General features: G+C 40.8%; 1 protein-coding gene across 1 annotated transcript in view; it reads left to right on the top strand.

Annotated features, from left to right (window-relative positions):
* Positions 1 to 21,044, top strand: part of abca12 (ATP-binding cassette, sub-family A (ABC1), member 12) — a 65,555-nt gene that overhangs the window by 8,271 nt on the left and 36,240 nt on the right. The window contains exons 11-33 of the mRNA XM_085765628.1: positions 105 to 251; positions 1,663 to 1,829; positions 2,257 to 2,390; positions 3,010 to 3,140; positions 3,615 to 3,779; positions 4,199 to 4,407; positions 4,676 to 4,809; positions 5,394 to 5,508; positions 6,246 to 8,873; positions 9,770 to 9,882; positions 10,089 to 10,156; positions 10,617 to 10,768; positions 10,933 to 11,063; positions 11,372 to 11,514; positions 12,735 to 12,899; positions 13,145 to 13,362; positions 14,298 to 15,245; positions 15,466 to 15,572; positions 16,764 to 16,870; positions 17,544 to 17,743; positions 18,527 to 18,603; positions 19,378 to 19,508; positions 20,694 to 20,864. Coding sequence (XP_085621754.1) covers positions 105 to 251; positions 1,663 to 1,829; positions 2,257 to 2,390; positions 3,010 to 3,140; positions 3,615 to 3,779; positions 4,199 to 4,407; positions 4,676 to 4,809; positions 5,394 to 5,508; positions 6,246 to 8,873; positions 9,770 to 9,882; positions 10,089 to 10,156; positions 10,617 to 10,768; positions 10,933 to 11,063; positions 11,372 to 11,514; positions 12,735 to 12,899; positions 13,145 to 13,362; positions 14,298 to 15,245; positions 15,466 to 15,572; positions 16,764 to 16,870; positions 17,544 to 17,743; positions 18,527 to 18,603; positions 19,378 to 19,508; positions 20,694 to 20,864 — 6,561 coding nt within the window. The remainder of the gene's footprint in view (positions 1 to 104; positions 252 to 1,662; positions 1,830 to 2,256; positions 2,391 to 3,009; positions 3,141 to 3,614; positions 3,780 to 4,198; positions 4,408 to 4,675; positions 4,810 to 5,393; positions 5,509 to 6,245; positions 8,874 to 9,769; positions 9,883 to 10,088; positions 10,157 to 10,616; positions 10,769 to 10,932; positions 11,064 to 11,371; positions 11,515 to 12,734; positions 12,900 to 13,144; positions 13,363 to 14,297; positions 15,246 to 15,465; positions 15,573 to 16,763; positions 16,871 to 17,543; positions 17,744 to 18,526; positions 18,604 to 19,377; positions 19,509 to 20,693; positions 20,865 to 21,044) is intronic.

Raw genomic sequence — 21,044 nt, 5'->3', positions numbered from 1 at the left:
ACACGGTTCTTTTGCAATTTTTTTCTTTTACTTTTTGTGACTATACTTATTTCCACTTTATTAAAAGTCTGTTCCATTATAAATACTAATCATCTCCTTTGTAGGCTATTGGCCTGACACTGGACAAGGACATGGTCCATTCCTACTTGTGTGACAACAGCAATAACTCAGTCTGGCTAAGTGCAGCATGCAGCACAGGCACTGTGGACATGATCCTGGGTTGGATCAGCCCTGACAAGGTGGCAAAACAGGTAGGCAAGAATAACACGAATGTTATTATAAATAACAGAGAGCCTCACATACATCAGGAACAAACCAACTATTAAGCATGGTTGGGTGTTTTTTCCTGTATACTTTTCTGTTGTTTATGCTCCTTTTCTCCCAGTATCTCACTCTTACTCATTTTCACTCTGCTTGTCTGTGACTCATAATTTGCATTCTCAAGTGCCACCTTCACAAGCAATTAGATTCAGAGTGCACCAGATAATTAGTTTCCAGCCGCAAGAAAACTCTTAGCCATGGCAACAAGCAACTGCAACTCCCAGGTCGCCCCTGGGGAACAGAAACCTCAAGGATACCCAATAAACACTGCTGCCGTGGTAGCTGTGTTTTGATGAGATAATTCCCAATCAGAAGCTGCAATATCACACTGCCATTAGTCTGTGCACTCACTTAAACAGTCAGTCGAACACCAATTAGTAATCTGGTGTTGACATGTAGCAATGATGTTCCTGTGACATATTACTTCAACATGTCACCCACACATTCAGTGCCACAGTGCATATATGTGCTATTAATGTGTAGTGCTACTGATTAACCAGTTAATTTAATCAGGGATAATGTTACATAAGTCACAACAATGAACACTAATATCTTCTTGTATTTAATGTACATACATATATACAAAATATTACTGAACTGCAAAATACATGATATTACAAAATAACAATTAGCACAGTAATGTTATTTTGCCGGAAAGATTTTCCACAAATCACTGTTTTTTCATGCAAAGGAACTGAAGAGAAACTCATTAGTTTGACTTAAAGCAGAAGTAACTGATCCGGTCGTTTTCGCTAATGCTGCGTTCCAGGCCGGCTTTTGAAATCGTAAATTACAGCTTCAAGTCACAACTTACGACTTTGTAGCGTTCCAGGCAACCCACTCATGTTTTTCCGACCTGTTTTACCTGTGAAAGTCACTATAACGGCCACTCGTAACTTCCGACCGGTGAACTCGTACCAGATCAAACTGATACAACTTCACAGCTCGGAGTTACGAGTTTCCTTGAACGCACCATAACAGTCCTCGTCCCTACGTCACCACATTCACGGCGTCCCTTGGCTGCACACACAGCCCTTCATGCCGTTCTCTCTCCTCATTGGATAAAAACTGTAACCTGAAAGTGCCTTATTTCTGGCTAGAACTAAGTTCATATTAATAAGAGGTTAAAAACAAACAAACAAGAAAAGATATTGGAATAATAAGTGAACCAACAAAAGTTTGTATAAAGCCCCCCCCCCCCCCCTTTGTCCCTTTTGGTCAGTGTTGTGTGACTGCATTATTTTGGCTTTCTGAATACAAGGGAAAAAAACACTGGCTCAATGTATAACATTCTTTGAATAATAGTGATTTATTATTTAATTCCACATGTATTATTCCTAGGCTCTCCTGGCATGGAGTAAGCAAGTTGCTCCGCATGACGTGGCCTTTGCTAAAGGGCTACTGCACAGCCTGATTGGAGGTTTATCCCCGGGAGGACAGACAGGCTCCAACAGCACGAGGTCCCCCCGTAGTGTAGATGCACAGCCACAGAACATCGAGGAAGAACTGTAAGTACAGAATGGTACAAATCCATTGGAGGTTAAAAACTAAAATGTTAATTGTATTGAAGTAAATAATTTGCTTCCTTTCTGTCACGAATCACGATGCAAGTGAAGGCGGGTTTTTTTTTTATGAAGAAGAATTTGTTCGCGAAGGCTCCTGGTTTTTGCACAGTATCAGCCAAAAATGGCCACACAAAATGTATTTTCCTACTATGTCAACACATTTCTATACTATATTATCACAATGGATCAAGTTACTGTTTCATTTCATTATTGGAGACCATCTTGTGTTGCCTGTTACCTGCTTGTTTTTCTGTCCCTCTGCTTACTACACTTTAAAGAGGTTCATAAAAAAATGTAGATTCTTCCTACTCAAAAAAAGTAAAACAGTCCACTCTGGTGTGCATTATCTTTTGGCTTTATGCTGTGGCAGGTTCTTGACAGTTGGTCAAGTGGTGATGGAGGTCGTAAAAATTGTCCCTGAGGTCGACATGGTTTTGCAGAGCTTCCTCAGAACTGGTTTTCAGTCCATGATGATGTCAACACTGGCCATGGACACTGCACAAGGTATGACATGAAACAGTAATGGTTTAAACATATGACAGGTTTTGTTTTCAGCACTGCAGAAAAGAGCATTCTTATTCCATTTGGTGAGCACTCACAAACACAGACTACATCATTTCCTGTCACGTGAAGATTGTGTTTGAATAATCTCAACTCAAGCTAACTCAGAAAACACAAACTCTTGACATCAGCTCTAATGATTAAAGAGCGAGACTAGGTTTAAAAAATGACTATGTTAAGTGTATGCTGCATGACTTACCCTTTGTCACACTACTGCAGTCGCTTTTGTTAACTAACCCTATCCACTGTATTGTGTAACTGAGAGGTGAATGAAACCAGTTCACACCCTCTCTCTGGGGACTGAGTAGAACATTGAGGATGCTGGATTAAGATCAGACTTTAGGAGTTTCCACCACTTCATAGAAAACAATACCCTGCGATGTATTGTATAACAGAGATATATGTCATGTCATGTGGGTGACTTAACAGTTGCATACAAAATAGACCTTTTGTTTATAACCTAACCCGAATTTTCATTTCATCACTAAATAGAACACAGGTCAACTGACGTGGCCTATGTCTGTCTTGCACATGTGTTGATGACATTCTCATTGGTTTGCAGATATGATGACCAATGTCCTGCAAGATGCCAATCAATTCAAATGGACTTATCTGACATTGCTGACAAACCAGTCCCAGGCCAGCGCTTGGCTTGGTCGTGTCCTGAACAGTGTTATGGAAGTGGTTAATAAGGTATATAGTACTTAAGTGTATGAATCCCTCACAGGGACAATTGTTACTTTCACAACCTTGACCTTATTTTTGTAGTTTCAGGCAGATCAATATGAGATGATCTATTTGAAATCCGACTGCTTGTCTGACTGCTAATGCACAGTGACCTTGAAGTAGCTGCCAGCATTGCTGCATTCACACTTCTCAGAAGGTGGTGTGTAAGTTGTAAACAAGGGAAATTGGCTGATTCTTCAAAACAAGACTTTGGCTGTATTTTTAGTTGTTTTTACAAGGACGTGTTGGGAAACAGAGCAATGTCCAGGGTCACATAACTTTATTTAAAATGCATTAGTTATAATTTATTAAAATAGCCCCAGGAAATGACAGAGAGACATTTGGTAATAGTATGAAAACCACTAAAGGTAGCAAACACACTCATCATTTTGTGCTTTTTTGCTTATTCTTTTTTTTCTTTTTTTTCTTTTCTTTAACCAGAGTCTGGCATCTGGGTCTGAAACATGTGAGGAACTCCTGGGTCCATTTGAGTGGCTCTTAAACACAGAGAGTGTGAAGTTGGATGTGTGGAGATCAGCAATCTGCCAGAACAGCTCTGCTCTTCAGGAAGCTCTAGGGATGGACTGGCTGCCATTGATTCAGAAGGTAAAGGTTATTAAACTCCACCTAAAAGGTTTTACTCCAAAGTGGTAATGCCCATCTTGTCCAAACATATCCCAATTTTGTGTGGAAAAACATAGTTATCATGAATCCCTGTCCAACGTTGTGCTAGACACATGGCATTTTTGTATTTTATCTGGGTATACCACTGTACTGCAGGAGCATGTACTCCCATAAACCACTCAGGACTTACAGACAGAATATGAATCTAGTCAATGTCATTCAAATCAGATAATACCACCTCAACTCAGTCCTGATGAAGCAAGTTAAACTAATGATGAATAATATTTGTGTTCACTTTGATAATTGATAATTTAATACTGACATCTACATGTACATAACATTTGAAGTGAAGTGATTCATGCCAGAGTGTCTTTTAACCTGTTTATTATTATGTTTGACAGGGGAAAGATGTGTACAACGCAATCACAAGCCAAGTAAACTACAGCGTAACACTTCCCATGATTCTCTCCGAGTGGCACAACGTCAACAATAGCAGTATGCAGTTTGCAGAGGTTTTGGGCAGACTGTCCACAGGGCTGGGTGGAGCATACTGGACAAACTGGATGCCAAACATCAGCACCTCTAATGTGACCGAGACTCTTCAACAAAGGTTTTGAAAACACTAGATTATATACCTGCATGGCTGCATTCATTACTGTATGTGACAATGGCACTGTGTTCTGTCTTAAAGTCTTATGATAAAATCAACAGGCTGAGATCCAGTATGTACTGAATTTATAGCACTAGAAAAAAAAAGATGAATAAGAGATTCAATTTTCCACCATGTTGTGTTGTGTTTTGTGCACAATGCCTCATTTCATGCTGTTGGGTTATCATTTCACTGACTCAACAGGATTGTGTTTTCCCTTTGCTTGTAGTGTTTACGTTTTCATGGTGGATTTTGGAGAAAGCATTCAGAGGACTGAACTGTGGCCTATGCTAAAGAACTACTTCCACATGGCATACTGGATTCTGAACTACAGGCCTGGTGTCACAACTCAGCCAGCAAACTGTGAGTTCCCTCTTCTCTTCTCTTCTCTTCTCTTCTCTTCTCTTCTCTTCTCTTCTCTTCTCTTCTCTTCTCTTCTCTTCTCTTCTCTTCTCTTCTCTTCTCTTCTCTTCTCTTCTCTTCTCTTCTCTTCTCTGAAAATGCATAAACCAAGGCAATCTAAAATTGGCCTAAACGTTAAATGAAATTATCCAAAAAAACAATTTTAATTACTGTCAGATTCATACGACTAATATATTCCAGCTATTATTGTGATATTTTTTTGTTCGTTTAACAATACTTGAACAACATGTACACATATTTTGTTATGTGCCAAGGTGCATTAGTTGGGCTAATTAGCATCCATTAGTGTTTTTCTTTGTTTCTCTAATTCTTTGCAATTCTTTTTTCTCGAACATGTCTTCACATTAATATATAATAACTACATAATTAGTAAATAAATAATAACCTTAAGACTAATTAATACTGAGCTGCATCAGTGAAGCTTCATGAAAAGTTTTCACAGTAAATGTAACAACCCATTCGACTCTACATAAGAATAAATGTATGTATGTACATATGTCTAATATGTTTACCTTTCCTTTTAGGCTCTCTTGACATGACCGCCTTAGGAATAAATTGTGATACTGGTTTTGACTGGCCACAGTTTGTGCAAGCAGTAACTCAGGCACTGATGTCACCAAGCACAGACTTCCTGGTGAAGTAAGTGTCAATATTTGTAGAGCTTTAATGACAAATGTCTTTCTGAACATTGAAACAAAGCACATTGTTTATGCTTTGGGACTGAATTTTCCTTTCCTTAATTGACTTTCAACTGTTCAAGTATGGTTTTGTCAAGAGTTGGATAAAAAGATTGATACCATCTATTTCACATATGAATCCAGTCTGCAGGTGGTTACCTTAGCTTAAGCATAAACACTGGACAATGGGGGAACTGTTATCCTCTGGTAAACTATGTACCATGTCTGTTTCTTAATTGTCTGTCAACCTCACAGTCATAGGAAACCAAGGAGTTGTCTGAGGACAGCCAAGAAATAGTTGAAGCAGAAAGCACTACAAAACCACAAAAACATCCTACAGCTTTTAAATACAGATGTTAAAACATGTAAATTATTGAGCTACAGAGTTGCTGGCAGACATTTTTATCCCTAGAACTAAGAACTGCTGAGAACCGTTGAGAGCAGGAAGCAGCATCCTGTCTTTTGTGCAAACTGATTGCTGGCTCCAGCATCATAAGTGAAATAACACTTGGTATTGATCATTTCCTCTAACTCTCAGTAAGAAAGTGAAAATGTGTATTTCCCAAGATGTCTTCCTTGGATTAGAGAATGACCTGACATGACTAGGGTTGTTTTTCCTGTTTTATACACATGTCTCCTTTTTCAATTGATACGATTCTAACATATCATATTTATACTCACTCTTCTCTTTCTCTGTAGTGGTCTCAAAGGAACTGTGAATCTGTTGCAGTATGTGTATGGGGACTTCTACAAACAACAGGCAGCATCATTTTTGAAAGATGAAATCAAAGGTGGAGATGCACTCTCTGACTACCTGATCAATCTGATGCAGAACCTGGATATGTTTCTCCGCAATGTCTCCACCCTTCCCGACAGCAGCATCTCTAACCCTGAAGTCATACTTCCTCAGCTCAGCAACCTGTTACAGTCCACAGGCCTGGCACCATTGCTGCCTCTGTTCCTTAATGGTAACCAGCTTAATGTCTCTGCAGTGCTTGGTATTGCCTCAAAGATTGGCAGGCTCAACCAGGACATTTTTACCTTCAATGAGACAGATCCAACACTGCCTGAGTTTGAGCGGCTGATAATGCGGTTCCTTTCCTTGGAAGGCAACCTCACCATAGCTGTCCCATACATCATGGGTCACCGCCTTCTTACCTATTCTGACTACTTCCACCCCGATGAAGTGGCCCGTCTTAGAGAAGCCATCCAGCCTTTCCTCAACCAAACTTCATCAGGCTTTGTAGAGGGCATCCTCAGTGCAATTGAGCGTCTAAAGAGAGTGACAGATTCCCCAAATGGTGACCCAACTAACATCATTCTTGGGTACCTACGCCAGCTTCAAGAATTGGTGGTGTCTCTGTACAGACTACAAAAAATTGATCAGATCCAGTTATCAAGTGGGAACCTAACCGCAGAAGAAGTAACTGAACTCCACCTGCTTGCCAGGGACTTCCTCAACCTCCTTACCCAAGAGAGTCTCCAGAACCTGACTCAGGCTGGACCAGATGCTGCCCAGAACATTGTAATCCAGCAATTTGTTGCATTCCTGCCACCGAGGGTCCAACAAGAGGCTGTTCGCTTTCTCCAGGATTTCAAAGCACTGCAAGATGAGCTGACCCAGTGTGCAGCGGGTCAGAACTGTTTGGCTGGTATCTCAGAAATCTTTACCTTCATCGATCAGATACTAAACATGACGCTCTCAGCCAATGGTACCATGACCATCAGATTAGCTGAAACCAACTTGGTTCTGGAGGGAAGGGAATATGAGCATCTTGCTTCATTTGTCTTCCCACTCCTCCTGGCCCCAAATGATGCTGCCGTTCTGGGAACATTCAGAAACATTCTTCACTTAATCAGATCGCTCATGACTACACCGAATATTTCTGTGTCTGATGTCCAGAATGCTCTGAGTCAGTCAAACCTAACCATTGAGGAGCTGAATGACTTTGCTGCACTAGCTGGAGCTGCCAACATAAAGAACCTGATGGTTAATGTAATGGAAATCATCAACACTCGCCAGTGTTTTGAACCACAGACTGACCCGCAGGTGACAGCCGATTGTGTTCTGGGATTAGTCAGCGGAGTCAGTGGTTTCCTGAAACACCTACCTAATCTCCGGAATGAGACAACCATCCTGTCTCTCATCCCATTAATCGTCAACAAAACTGTCACAGACATCATGCAAACTAACTTGAGTTCCAATCCGCACATGGTTCTCGTACAGACCTTGAACAGCACACTGACCAATATCAAGATGGGCCTCCAGCAAAACCAGCTGAACACTCCAGAGATCATGAAGGAAATCAAAGTGGTTGAGGGTCTGATACAACTGATTGCCAACACTGAACCATTTGACAACATTAACACCACCTTGATGATGGACTCCACTTCTGCTCAACAGGTGTATCTGGAGATTGTGCAGTGGTACTTGAAAAGGCTGGAAAATATATTCAGCAACAGCTCAGCTTCAGAGCTCCTCCAGCCATTTTTCTCCCTCACTCAAATGCAAGTGGCATTACAGCTGGAACAAACAAATCTCTCTCTGTTTATCAGTAACCAGGTGGAGGTCTTGATAAACAGCCTCCAGTTCCCAATAGATGGTGAAGGGGTGAGTCAAATTGGCCAGACAGTTGTTGAGATTCTGCAGCGCTTATGGAACTTCATAAAGGTCAACGTAGAGGCTCAGGATCAAGTCCCAGGTTCAGAGCAAATGTTCAACGCAACTCATCTGAATGTCCTTGGGTCACAAATCAAGCTATACCTAGACCTCATACAGAAATGGATGAAACAACCCAGTGTCCCGTTGGTCCTTACTAGCATGCTCCAATGGGGAGACCCCTCCATAAATATCTCCACTCCTGTGACAGACATCCAACACCTGATGCAGACTATAGTTAACTTTCTGAGTGAAGATCAATTGGTTTACCTCTCTCTGATTAAAAATGTCACCCAGTCCCTGAGCAGAGCCCTAATGGTGGCAGAGCAACCAGGTGGCCTACAGAGTGATCGCTTCGTAGCCGCCATCGTGGAAGCAGTCCAAAGCGCAATGCAAATCCTGACAACAGCCACGGAGCCACTGCCGTCCTCTGTACAGAATACCACCCTGGAAATTGTGAAGGATTCGTTAAAGCTGATCGTCCAACCAGACATGAGTTTCGCCTCAGCACGTAACATCTCCCTCCTCATCCTCGAGAGAGCTGAGAGCGTCGTCCATCAGATAGTACCAGAACCGGTCCGCGTATACCTGCTGTCTGGACTCAAAATAGCTACCACATACTTCCAGAGCGTCTCCACGCCTGGTGGACCAGACAGCTGGAATCAGTTGTAAGTTATGTTATTTTTTTCTTTTTTTTTTTACCAAAACATTTTCATTGGTTGTTTCAGTTCAAAAAGGCTTGAAATCAAAATGACGCAAAAAAAAAAAAATTCAAATACAGTACCACCTTAAATTCACTATACATAATATATTTCAGTTATTGTGTGGATAAAAATCTATAACAAACTGTAGGGTAGTTAGGGTTAGTGTTGCAGAGTACAGTCTATGCTTTTACAGTGATTCAGTCTCATTGTACTACTGTAGCTCTTTTTAATAAGAGAAATGTTGTGTAATTAAAATGGAATTTAATGTGTAAATCAGCTCAAATTCCAAGGTTCATCATCTCTGCAGGGCCTTTCAGCTTTCTTCAATGTTTTGGCATCTTTTGGTTTTGGTTTCTGACCCAAAAGGTTCACTATTGTTGCTATAGCTTGTGAGCTCTTGTCCTCATTAAGGCAAGTAGTCATGATATACAACAAACAAGCAAAACACATTATTGCGGGTTTAATTGTGCACATGTATAGAAAAATAATCTTAACATTTTAGAAATGAACACACCAGCATTAGTATCATAAGTATTTTTTCCATCTGAGTTAAGACATCCATTTGTGTTTCCTGTTATTCAAGGCTAATTTTGTTGTATAATACCACTATTCAATTGATGGAAATTAATTGTATTCATATTGGATCTCTGAAAAATAGTCCCAGTTGATAACATGGATAAAAGCCCATGAGGCCTCTGCATGCCATTGACCGTAATGAACAACCCCCACAGATGAATAATTTAAACCAAACAGGAACATGGAATGCATGCTGTTGAGCCATCTGCAATCCTTTGATCAAATCTGATGGGACAATGTTTTGATAATATGTTCTCAGATATGATGTGCTTTTGTTTTTAAAGGATTCTAAATGAGATGAAGACAGTCGAGAGCCTTCTACCACAAAACAGCACAGCACAGTTCTACATTTCTGTGTTCATTAACATCACTCACTTCGTCTTGGAGTCTGGCCAAGGCAAGTCAGCATCTCAGTGTCACTGTTGGTGGACATGTTGAATCCTGATGAACTCTGATGGAGTGCACTTCATTATTCAAGCTTTGATGCCAGACCGCCTAAAAACACACAGTAGCACATTCTCTACTAAATGTCATGGGTAGAATTATGTCTGTATGTTCTAAGCGTGAAGTCCACTCTGTGAATAATCTCTCCTATTATTTCAGGCAACATGAGTCTCTGGGCATGTTTTCAGAATGCCTCAGTCGAAAAAATGCCCATGATTATTGGCAAGGTAAGTCGTATGACATATGAATGACATTTTTTAAAATCTGTTTTAAGTTTTTTAAAGTACTATTAGTGTGAAGTCATGTGTGTTAAATGAAACATTTGCAAGTCATATACTGCAGTATGAAAATATGTATGAAAATATGAAAAGAAGAGAACTGATTAAGCATCTTATCACGTGGATACTGGAATGGCCAACACCCACAGTCACGAGCCACTTATCTTATATTATAATTATGTGGGTATTGAAACGTAGCATCATTAGTCATCACAAACAAAACAAACAAAACAACAAAACACACTCTTATCATTTATCAAAGTTATGCTCCCCATTCTCAGCATTCTTTTCTCATATGTGATAGATCAGGTAGGTCATGCAGTGCAACTTGTGTTGGTTTCGCATTGAAACACATGAAAATGAATGTGTGACAATTAAACTTATTTTTGTCTTTTCTATTCACTGTCAGATCGGCCAGCTTGTGAACATGGTTTTGCCGCTTGTCACTGGAATCCCTGGGTTAAATCACACCATCACATCATCTGTGGAGACCTTTACTCACCTTTCCACATTATTGCAGCAGGTGCTGACTGGGCAGGCAGATCAAAACATGTGGGACAAGTAAGTTTAATTGTCTGTGGCGATTTAATACAAACAAATAATTAATTAATTAGATAATAATGCATTGTTTTTTTTTAATTCAGATTTTTTTAAGTCATGATAAAGACTGCTCTTCAATTTTCCCTGGGATTGTTCTAAACTGAATGCCTTGTGTATTGTTACAGACTTGAAATGATGGTAGCAGCACTACTGTCAACCTTTGAGGGAACAGAGCTGTGGCACAACATCTCATCTGTTCTGCCACTGGTTGAGAAAAGCCTAGGAATTATCGTGAACAACATACAAGCACAAAACAGTAAGAACAATACCAAACAGCAAGGCTGTTGTCTTACATTTGTATTGCTAGGACAAGGTTAGACTGTTCAGTGATCAAAATTGATCATGTCATAATCATTTATAGTTGAAGGGTCTGCGAGACAAAACTAATGTTATAATGTTAAAACATACATAAGATTATGTGCAGTACATGGTACTGTAAATACAAAACACACATAAAATCTTTGAATGCCTGAAATATTTACATCATGTTTTTCTAAACTTATGTAAGTAAATCTTTCAGTAAAGCCATTCATTTTGGTCAAACCTGTCCTTTCTTTCTCTCAGTGTTGATTCTGAGCCTTCAGAAGCCAGTGGTGACCCTGATGACAGAAGTGGCGTTGGCTGTGAACACCAGTCATTTCAACTTGTCTGCAGCTTCAGTAAATATGCAGTCTGCCATTGAAGGCACGGTGCTGGCAGCTCAGCAGGTTAGACCACTGCTACTCTCTCAGGAATTACATTTGCACACTGTTACTGCCAGGCGCTGTTTTGGGACATTGCGTTTGCGTGTGTGTGAGAGTTAGTTCTTACATTGTTCCAGAAATCTTCACGCATTATTGCAAACCTTTACCTATCTTTCATCTTGGCGTCACAACTAATTAAGCGATAGTGAAGCGGTTTCAAGACCAGTGTTATTCCATTTAAGTGTAGAATGTGTCTGGTCCAGCCGCCTGCATAGAGATCTAGTGACTCAACATTCTCATACCAAGACATGAGAAATATATGGGTATGACTTGGCTTTTTTAACTTTGATTAAGATGAACCTGTTGACTGGGATTTGTTGTTGGTTCCTTGAAAAGTAAGAATGCACCTCAGCCAGTGATAGTGCAGTATTAGTTTAGAATGTGGTTTTATGTGCTGTGTGAGGTACAATAAAATGTGATGCCACCGCTACACACTGAGGAAAAAATTAACATAGTTTAATCATGTTCTTTGACACGATGTCAACAAAAAATATATTTGTAAATATATGTACTAATTGCAAATGAAGCATTTAAACTACAAATTACTCCCTGCAAAAGTGTGTGATAAAGACATGACATTGATGTAGCTTATTTATTCCACAAATGGGTATGTTTGCTGAAATGTCAAATTATTAAATTAATTATTAATATTGCTAATTTACTTCAGCCCTCAGTGCTTTAAAATGTGTACAGTTACTTTTGTTTTCATAAGTAGAAAATATTATCACTGTGTTCCCTGAGCATATTTATCTGATGTATTGATATGATTATTAGCCTATGAAAGCCAGTATCAGATGAGCCCTACCCCATATCATTCTAAAATGAAAATGTTACCTTTGTCTTGTGTATATTTTAGAGGGAGATTAAAGACGTGTCAGAAACACTATCGCTAACCCAGTATACAGTATATGCACACTGACAATGTGTGTGCATGTAGAGTATGTGTGGGTGTATACCTGATGTGTCAGGCTGTGTGAAACGATGATACCTGTGTGAGACCTCTGTCCTTTTCTCTGCTTTCCGTAAACTGCAAGAACAGAGAGATGATGATATTTCCCCTGTGACGCTGGCTTTTGTTTTGTAGACGCTTTGTTCTGTTTCTATGTTTGTCTTGTGTCTGAACTGGTTTTCTCTGAACAATGTGTGTGAAACACAATGAGACGTCTGTCTTTTCCCCCCTCCAGGCCAATGGCACATTGCAATGCAGTGGAGTTCTCAAACTATGGGCGCCAGTAGGGGAGACAGCAGGGCTAAGCCCTGCCACCATGGCTATGTGGTGTAACATCAGCCTGCAGCCTGTACTGGAGGCCTATGCCCAATCCAACATGTTTTTCTCCAACTTGAGCATTGTAAGTAAACTGAATAGGAAATTGCAAGGAAACTTATTTGATAGAATGATATTACATTTTTTGTTGTTGTTGTTGTTGTTATTGTTTGTTTTGTTTTTTTGCTGGGCTCACACATCTAAAAGTGTGCCAAACTCTAATATCGATTTGAGTTAAGTTAACAGTTCCACCACTTGGTGGCAGTGTTGACACACAGAGAAAGCAGCCAATTGGTAATGGGCCATTCCTGCTCTGTTTTGTCTGTACAGCACATGGGTGAAAGACCAATGACTGTGAGTGCCACAGCTGCCAGGATTGTCAAGAACATACAGTCTCTCTACCAAGGCAATGTTAACGCAACACGTGTGACAGAGCAGCTCATCATGACAATCTCCAGCCAATTCTCCATGCTGACAGGCCAGCCTCTGAGCCCAGAGGCACAGCTTTACTGGCAAAACCAAATCCTGGACATGCAGTTACAAAACAGGTGACTATTAACAGCTACAGTCAGATTATATCACTGTCATGATGCTCTAAAATCTTTTGATGAGGAGCCCACCACACTGTACTTCCTGTTTCTCTCAGTAGCAGAGGCCCCAGTAGATCAGACAGAGCAGGCTACACTGCAGTCATAGAATATGGAAACAGTGCGGTGCAGTCATATAATGTAGTGCAGTCACAAAATGCAACGCACCGAATATGATGACAGTCTGATCTATTTAACAGTATGTTATTTAAAGGTGGAAATGTTCTGCATGATAATTGAACTCAGAGTGAGATGCATTTCTGTGCAGACACATGGACACAAACTCCTATACGTGAGCTTGCTGCTATAGTTGTGTCTACAACATTATCTATAACGCAGCAGTCAAGCCAATTTGATGTATATGTAAAATTACACAACCAGTTGGAATGATCACATTTACATTCAACTTGATTAATTAAATGCGGGTCTGGCTGAAAACAGGGAGGTCTGCACTGATAGTGACTTAACCATGATTCAGCTAACTCAGACATCCTCTTAAAATTGATTTCCCTTTATGCGCCAGCTGCAATAATGAGCCGGCATGGTGATAAGGATCACATTCTGCATATCGTAGGGAATCAATCAGGTCTGAATACATGAGTTATAGATCATTGATCACAGTGGAAAGACTCCACAGTCTATTATCGGGAAATGAAAAAAACTGTGTGAATAAGTGTAAAGAATGATGATGAAGAAACATTACTTCTGAAAATTTGAGTTCTATGGAATTATTTTATTGAGGAAATTCTTAAGAAAATGGTTTGCGTGAAAGAAGTTGTTGAGATTAAGTCATTAGTCAAATGCTTTAGTTTTTACAAATATCTTTTTTTTTCTATTCACACAGTGTTTGCATATGAGACTACATATGATATTCTGTGAATTTCTCCCCTCCACAGTTTGTCTGCTGCCAATATGATTTCTGAGGAGCTGCTCAAAGTGGCCCCATGGCTCGAGCCTTACATCAGAGCTATGGAGAAAGCACTGCACCACATGCTGAGCAACATCAACCTTCTTCAAAACGACACCTCTGCCCAGGACCTTCTCAAAGAAGTAGCAATGATCTTCCTGTCCTCTGCTAACATCACCTCGGAAGACATCTTCTCCATGTTCATGGGGAATTTCACAGGTCTCGATGAGGCATCACTTACTGACTTGATGAGAGAAGCCGTCAGACTGATAACTGAGCTGAGATTATTCGGTGACGACCCAATGCTTTACCACGCCATGGAGAAATTCCTAGCATCCAACGGATCACGCATGATTGTGCAGAAGGTGGCTGAGATGTCTGCGTGGTTGACCTCCACTCAAGCGACCGGGCTAGATCTGATGACCCAGCTCCTTCCTAGAATGTATGACATCATCAGGTCTTTATTGTCGGCCCTGAATGAGATGAGTATGGACATGCCAGGGAACGCGCAACTATTCGAGACCCTAGTAGGAAACATACTTGCAATGCTGAGGCAGGTGGTGAGCACCGGTGGTCTCCTGCCCCCCATGGGCCAACATCCAGCAATGTTCGCACCACAGATGATGGGCGGTAACCATGGAATGAGATCCCGACACAGACGTGAAGCCCAGATGATGCCACCGAGGGAACCAATGGACGACTTCATAGACCTGTTCTACATCAACTACCCCGCCATGTTCAAAGCCATCTCTGCCCCTCCCACCTCAGAGGAGATCATGGAGACAGCCCACATGCTCTTTACCAACCCTGATCTGAGTGTGGTGTTGAATGGAGTGACAAGTGGCATTCCGTGGGGCTTCAATGACTCTCGGGAAGAGACGCTTAACGCTGCCCTCGGGGTGCTCTCCTTTGTCACTTTACCCAGCGTGTTCCAGATGTAAGTTCATGTTGTTGTCAAATATACAGTAGCTTTAGGAATCAGCCAAAAAGAGGAAAGATACATGTTTGAGTAAACTCAGTATCTAGCTTAAGATGTAAATTTGCTCCAGGATCCAAGAATAACTGCTTGTTATCTTGTCCTTTTGCCTAATCTTCCACCATTACGTTGTCTCCATTGGCCCCTGGTTGACTAACAGTCCTTGTTCAATCTCCTGCAGGTCATCAATGGATCTCCTGATGAATGCTGTTGATATGCTTCCTGGTGGCTTTCCATTTTCTGCTGTGCTTAAAAACATCACCAGAGTCCTGGCCAACGAGTCTCAAGGTAGGTAACATTACACTTCAGATCTATTGTCTATCTGACTGGGGAAATTTAGAGGTTTCTTGAGCTAAGGGCAGCTTTATAACGAGAAATGTGCGCTCATTAGTTAAATGGAGAATCCCCAAATGAATGATGCTTTAGCCTTTCAGTTTCTCTCCATTAACTTTACCTACTGCCTCTGCAGTGGATTTCCTTCCCATTCTCGCTTGGTCTAATTGTCACTGGGCTGTAGAGCCTACACTGCGGCTTGTGTTTACAAACCTGCTGTGCCGTTGTACAGTATATATGTGGCATTGAAACAGTCACACAGCTTGGAACAGTGCCACTTTTTTCTCTGAGCTTTTGAGCTGTTGTGAGATTACGGGAAGACGGAAATCATGTAGTTAATACGGTTGTTATTGTATACATGATTATAGTGCGGCGTAATTCATTCTGATGATATGAGGAAGAAGACTTCACACCAGCTTAGCTTGAGATCCCAAAGAGCTCAAGGCCATATGGCCCTTCTCCAGCAGAAAGCCACTCAGCACCTTTTTAAATCTCATTAGCAAAGTAGAATTCAATCACTTATCCCGTCCGCCTTCGCTAAACGTCTCCCCTCGCACTCACACAAGTGGACATCTATGACCTCCATTTGATTGGCGCCTGTGCTTGTGTGATAATGTTTTTAGTGCACAGAATCACTTTGTAAGCAGCAGCAGCTTCACTTCTCTACACACATGCTCATGCACACACACACACACACACACACACACACACACACACGGACAGAGTGAACTGTTGTAATAGCAAAGGCCTCTAGGTGTTGAGCACCCTGATATTAAACAGCACCATTGTCTAATTTTGGCCTAATTAAATATTCTGTCATCACATCTTGCTACCTTAGGTTGTGCCTTTCTTAGGGCTTGTCAGATGTGTTTTAATGCACGGCAGCATCTAGTACTGCTGGCCCTTCTGGCCCCATCAGTCCTGCGCTGGGCTTCACTTTAAGCACATCATTTGCTGCTCGCTGCCTGACGATGCTGCCCTGTAATGCTGGGAGTCGTAATGAAGCCCAGTGGGATGTCATGTTATTCCTTCACCTTACAGACCTCTTTGCCCTCTTTTTCCTTTCCCGTCCCATCTTTCTGTCTAACCTTTCTCACCCTAATTTTTTTTTCCCTCTGTCCTTTTGCTCTCCCCCTCCCTTCACAGAGAACCTGATCCTCATGCAGCAGACCTTCCAGACAGTCATTGGGCTCACCCAAATTGACGTGACAGACCCGCGATTCACGGAGCAACTTGACCAACTGAGATCCCAGGTCCCTGCATTAACCCTGCCACTTTTACACATTTATAATTCATCATAATGGCAAGAAATGAAAACTTTGACAAGACAGAATATTTTAACAAGCTGATTTTTTTGCACTTTGACTACAATTTGTAATAATTTTATATAAAATCATTTTGATATTAATGAGCTGCAACGTATCTGATAAAAGTATCCCGTGTTAATGAGGTGGCCATGTTTGGTTGTCTGGTTTGGTTTGAATGTGGTTGACCCACTGTACTACAGTCAGCTGGCAGTCACATTTCTGCAAAATATGTAACTGTGCAAGAATAACAACAACACCACTAACTGGCTGTTGGTTACAGTTTGAACAAAATGAGGTTTTTATAAGCTGACAGTGATGCCGATGTGTTCTTATTTGGTGTTTGTGCAAAAAAAGCTATAAATCATTAATCATCAAAGTATGTATCGCTTTGCTCAGACATCAAAGCAAAAATCTGGAAGTCAGAGTCAGCCACAGTAAAACTTAGCAAAAAAAACTATTACGATCATATCCTTTACTTGGATTGGAATTCACACAGATTTTTTTTTTTTCAGACTTAAAACGGAAAGTGAACAATAAAGTAAAATACTCCCACGCCACAACGGGTTGCAATTTATGACTAACCAACCAATCTTTGCTGCAAATGTGGATTCTGTTACAGGTCTGCACCTTGGAGAATACACAGTCCGTGCAGCTGTTGATGCAGTACCTCTCCATAGAGCCTGGTCAGCTGTGTCACACGTTGCTGCCCGGCCTGCAGATGCTGATTGAGGGTCTGATGATGAACACCACCACGCTGACTGATGCCTTCCTCCAAACCTTCATTGGAGATCCTAGCACCTACAACGTCGAGGCAACCTGGTACTGACATTGACTTTATCTTTTGTGCATTTTTTTTCTTTGAAAAGCTTTCACAGCCTTCTGTTGATAGAGAGCTGCTCTCACCTTTCTATAGACCAGTGATTCTCAGACTGGGGGGGGGGGGGGGGGGGGGCAGACAGGCCTAGAGCATAGACTGTGAATAAAGATGAACCTAGCCTCTGTGCAGAGGTTTCTAAAGAGCAGTTTTGAAGCAGCCAGTTGAATTTTTTTTTGCTCAATGAATATAAATGATGGGAGGGAAAATAACCCATCAAATGTTTGCTGTTATTGTGTTGACCTTTATTTCGCTGCATTCAACCTGGACACTTTTTTGTTAGTTGTTTCCTCTATCATTAATTTATAAAACTCTAATCATTTGGTTCATAAACTTTATATTTCAGTGTATATTTATACAAATGAAATGACAGATTTATAAAAATCAATTAATGATTTGTAAAACTGTGGGATGAGGGGGGATTTACCAGGGACAATTTGAGAGCCACTTTTGTAGATGTGTACCCTTCTTATCCCTTTGGTATTGTTGGCTAAAAAGTACCAGACTGGTCTCAGCTGTTGCACTTTATAGGTCTAACCTCACGGGGTTTTAAGGGTATTAGAGATACCATTTGCTGTTGTTTTTAGCCTTAGGCAAAATTCTTATTTTGAGTTTTTACCTCAGCTAATTTAGAGTGCAGGATGCCTGACAGCATTTGATTTTAATGAAACAGGGCTAGTTTTTCCGTAAAATTGAATTTATGTGTGTGTTTTTGTGTGTGATTACAGGACCTCTGTGATCAGTCAGGGTATGGGCTTTAACACCAGCAGCCTGCGCTCCCTCAACATTAATGTAACCTCTCCAGGTGAGTAGTTTCACTATTTCACCTTATGATATTAGGGAATTATGATCAATATAGAAAATAGAAGGAGACATAACAATAGTTTGCACAAGATGTAAGACAAAACCAAGAATGTACAGCATATGTATGTATAGCAACACCTCAGCAATCGTTCTCCAGTCACTGCCAGTGAACTACACACATAAATGTCTACCTGGCTGCTACACTAAGGACTTGCAGTATGCGAGTGAATAGAGCACAGTGTAATGAAGCTGCATTTAATAATAAAGCACTTACATGGTCTGGTGTGTGTGATGTGGTCACTTTTGTATTACAAGGGTGCTGCGCGTTGCTCCGTGACTAGAGAGAAAGCAGATTACAAACCTTGTTTCCATAGCAACCGACTGCTCATTTCATCTCACCTGTTGCTCACTTGCGCAACTATTTTGCTTGTTTGTCGATTATCCAGCAATAATAAGTTATTACAGCGGCCCATTTTTCCACTGTGACTTTGTCCATGATTGTGACTCTTGTAAACATCGTCACTGTCACGCTGTCTCCTTCACTTACTGAGGAAATGTGTCAGTGAGTGCTGAATCCTCTCAGGAGACAGTTGCAGCAGTTTTTATAGAAAACAAGTACAACCAAATGTTCATAAAAAAATGAAAGCTACATGTAAACACAAAGCAGCTGTAGTAGCTTTTTTATTGTAGGGAATGCAGTCGTTATTCTACACTGCATTATGTATTATGAAATATAATGACACCAGAGATGAACTGACATCCCTTTACTTCCCAGGAGCGGTGATGGTCGGTGATTTGCTGAGAAATAAAACCGCCTTTGCTCTGGATGTTCAGCAACACACAGATTTTGATCCAGCAGCTCTGAACCTGCTAATGGGAACCACTGTACCAAACAGGAATTTAGAGGTGAGCCAGGTGCAATTTCGTCATGCATTCACATACAGTTCATTTAGGTGTGAAAGCAAATATTTAGTCACGTCTTTAGTGAACCTAATGACACGCTGAGTTTTGCAGATTGTGCAACCATGCACGGTCATCGTGTTGCTCAATTGTGCAACAAGATCCATGTTTTCATATTTGAAAATCGTGTTTGCCTTGTAGTTCTCTTGTCTTATCCTGTTATCTGGTCTGTTGTGGTCTCTTTAAGGAAAATACTGAGTATTTCTGCTGCTTCAAAACAGTGCCAGATCTTCCCCCTTTAATTAACATTTTATATAGACTTGCATCATTGCATTGTTTTTTTCATGAGGGTTATGTAGCCTGTGTGCTTAAGGGTGGTGTTATGTTGCAACCTGCAGTAAATGTAACACTGTGATTGGGAAAGAGCCCAGTAACCTTGATCTAATGGCAGAGAAGGTGCATTTTGTAAAGTGAGCTTGTTCTATTTAATACATTATCAATCAAGCCAAAAAAAAAGAAAGAAAGAAATTAAACTGTTGACTTTACAGTACAATGGATACTGAATTACAGGCCTAATCAAAATCACTCAGTGGCTGGCCACTCTCCATGGACCATTTCTCTACAGCAGACATGATTTAGTGGAATAAAAGCCTGTCATCTGGAAGTCTTAGCGAGTACATTGCAGATTATGAAGCAAAAACTGCAGAGAAAATCACTTTAATTGAGTTTGTCAACTGGAGGCAACACATTACTTTTCTGCACAGTACACAGGTGGGTAAAATAACAGCTCTAAATGGAGCTGTAGCTGACCTGTGTGACAAGTAAATGTAATTTGAATCGGAACAAATGCATTTCCATGAGTGCCAGCTTGAGGAACAGTTAGTGTCTGGTTGACATTTGTCCTCTCTCCATTTCACCGCTCAAAATTGTCTTGATATGGATGTTTGATCACCCACAATTCTTGTATACAGAGAGGCAAAACTGACCCGATTTTACTAAATGGAAGAGAACTTACACCCACCAGGTTGCAAATTGCCACTTTAGCACAGGGGTTTGGAAACCTGTCTACCACATAAGAACTAGTATTAGAATAGGAATATGGTATCAGTGATGTGAATGTACTACGAAAGGCGGGACTGTGTGTAGTTTTAGAGCATTTCTTCATTTCCTCTCCTGTGCTCCCGCTGCCAGATCCTATCCTGGCTGCTCAACCTGCGTCAATGCAACTCAATGGCAACCATGGACATGAGTGAGACGGACCAGGTCCTCTTAAGGGCCTTTTGCTCCATGTCTCCTGAACAGTGGTACACCTTCTCCCTGCTGATGGCTCGTCATATCGACATGGAAAAACTAATCTACAGAGTAAGTCCAAGTCTTTTTGTCTGCAGAAAAGTAACATAGTTCAGTTTCTTTAGTAGTTAATTGCAATACAGTAGTAAATTGCCTTCATTTTGCAGAGAATGTGCGAATTTGATGATTGCACATTGTTCTGTGGTGGCTGAATGGACAAAGAAATTGTTTCCATTGGGCAGTCACAGTACA

This window comes from Trachurus japonicus, chromosome 21, assembly GCF_045865225.1.
Source record: "Trachurus japonicus isolate A0001 chromosome 21, Traja_1.0".
Classification (NCBI taxonomy): Eukaryota; Metazoa; Chordata; class Actinopteri; order Carangiformes; family Carangidae; genus Trachurus; species Trachurus japonicus.
The sequence above is the reverse complement of the archived record's forward strand: the minus strand, read 5'-3'. Positions and strand labels throughout refer to the sequence as shown.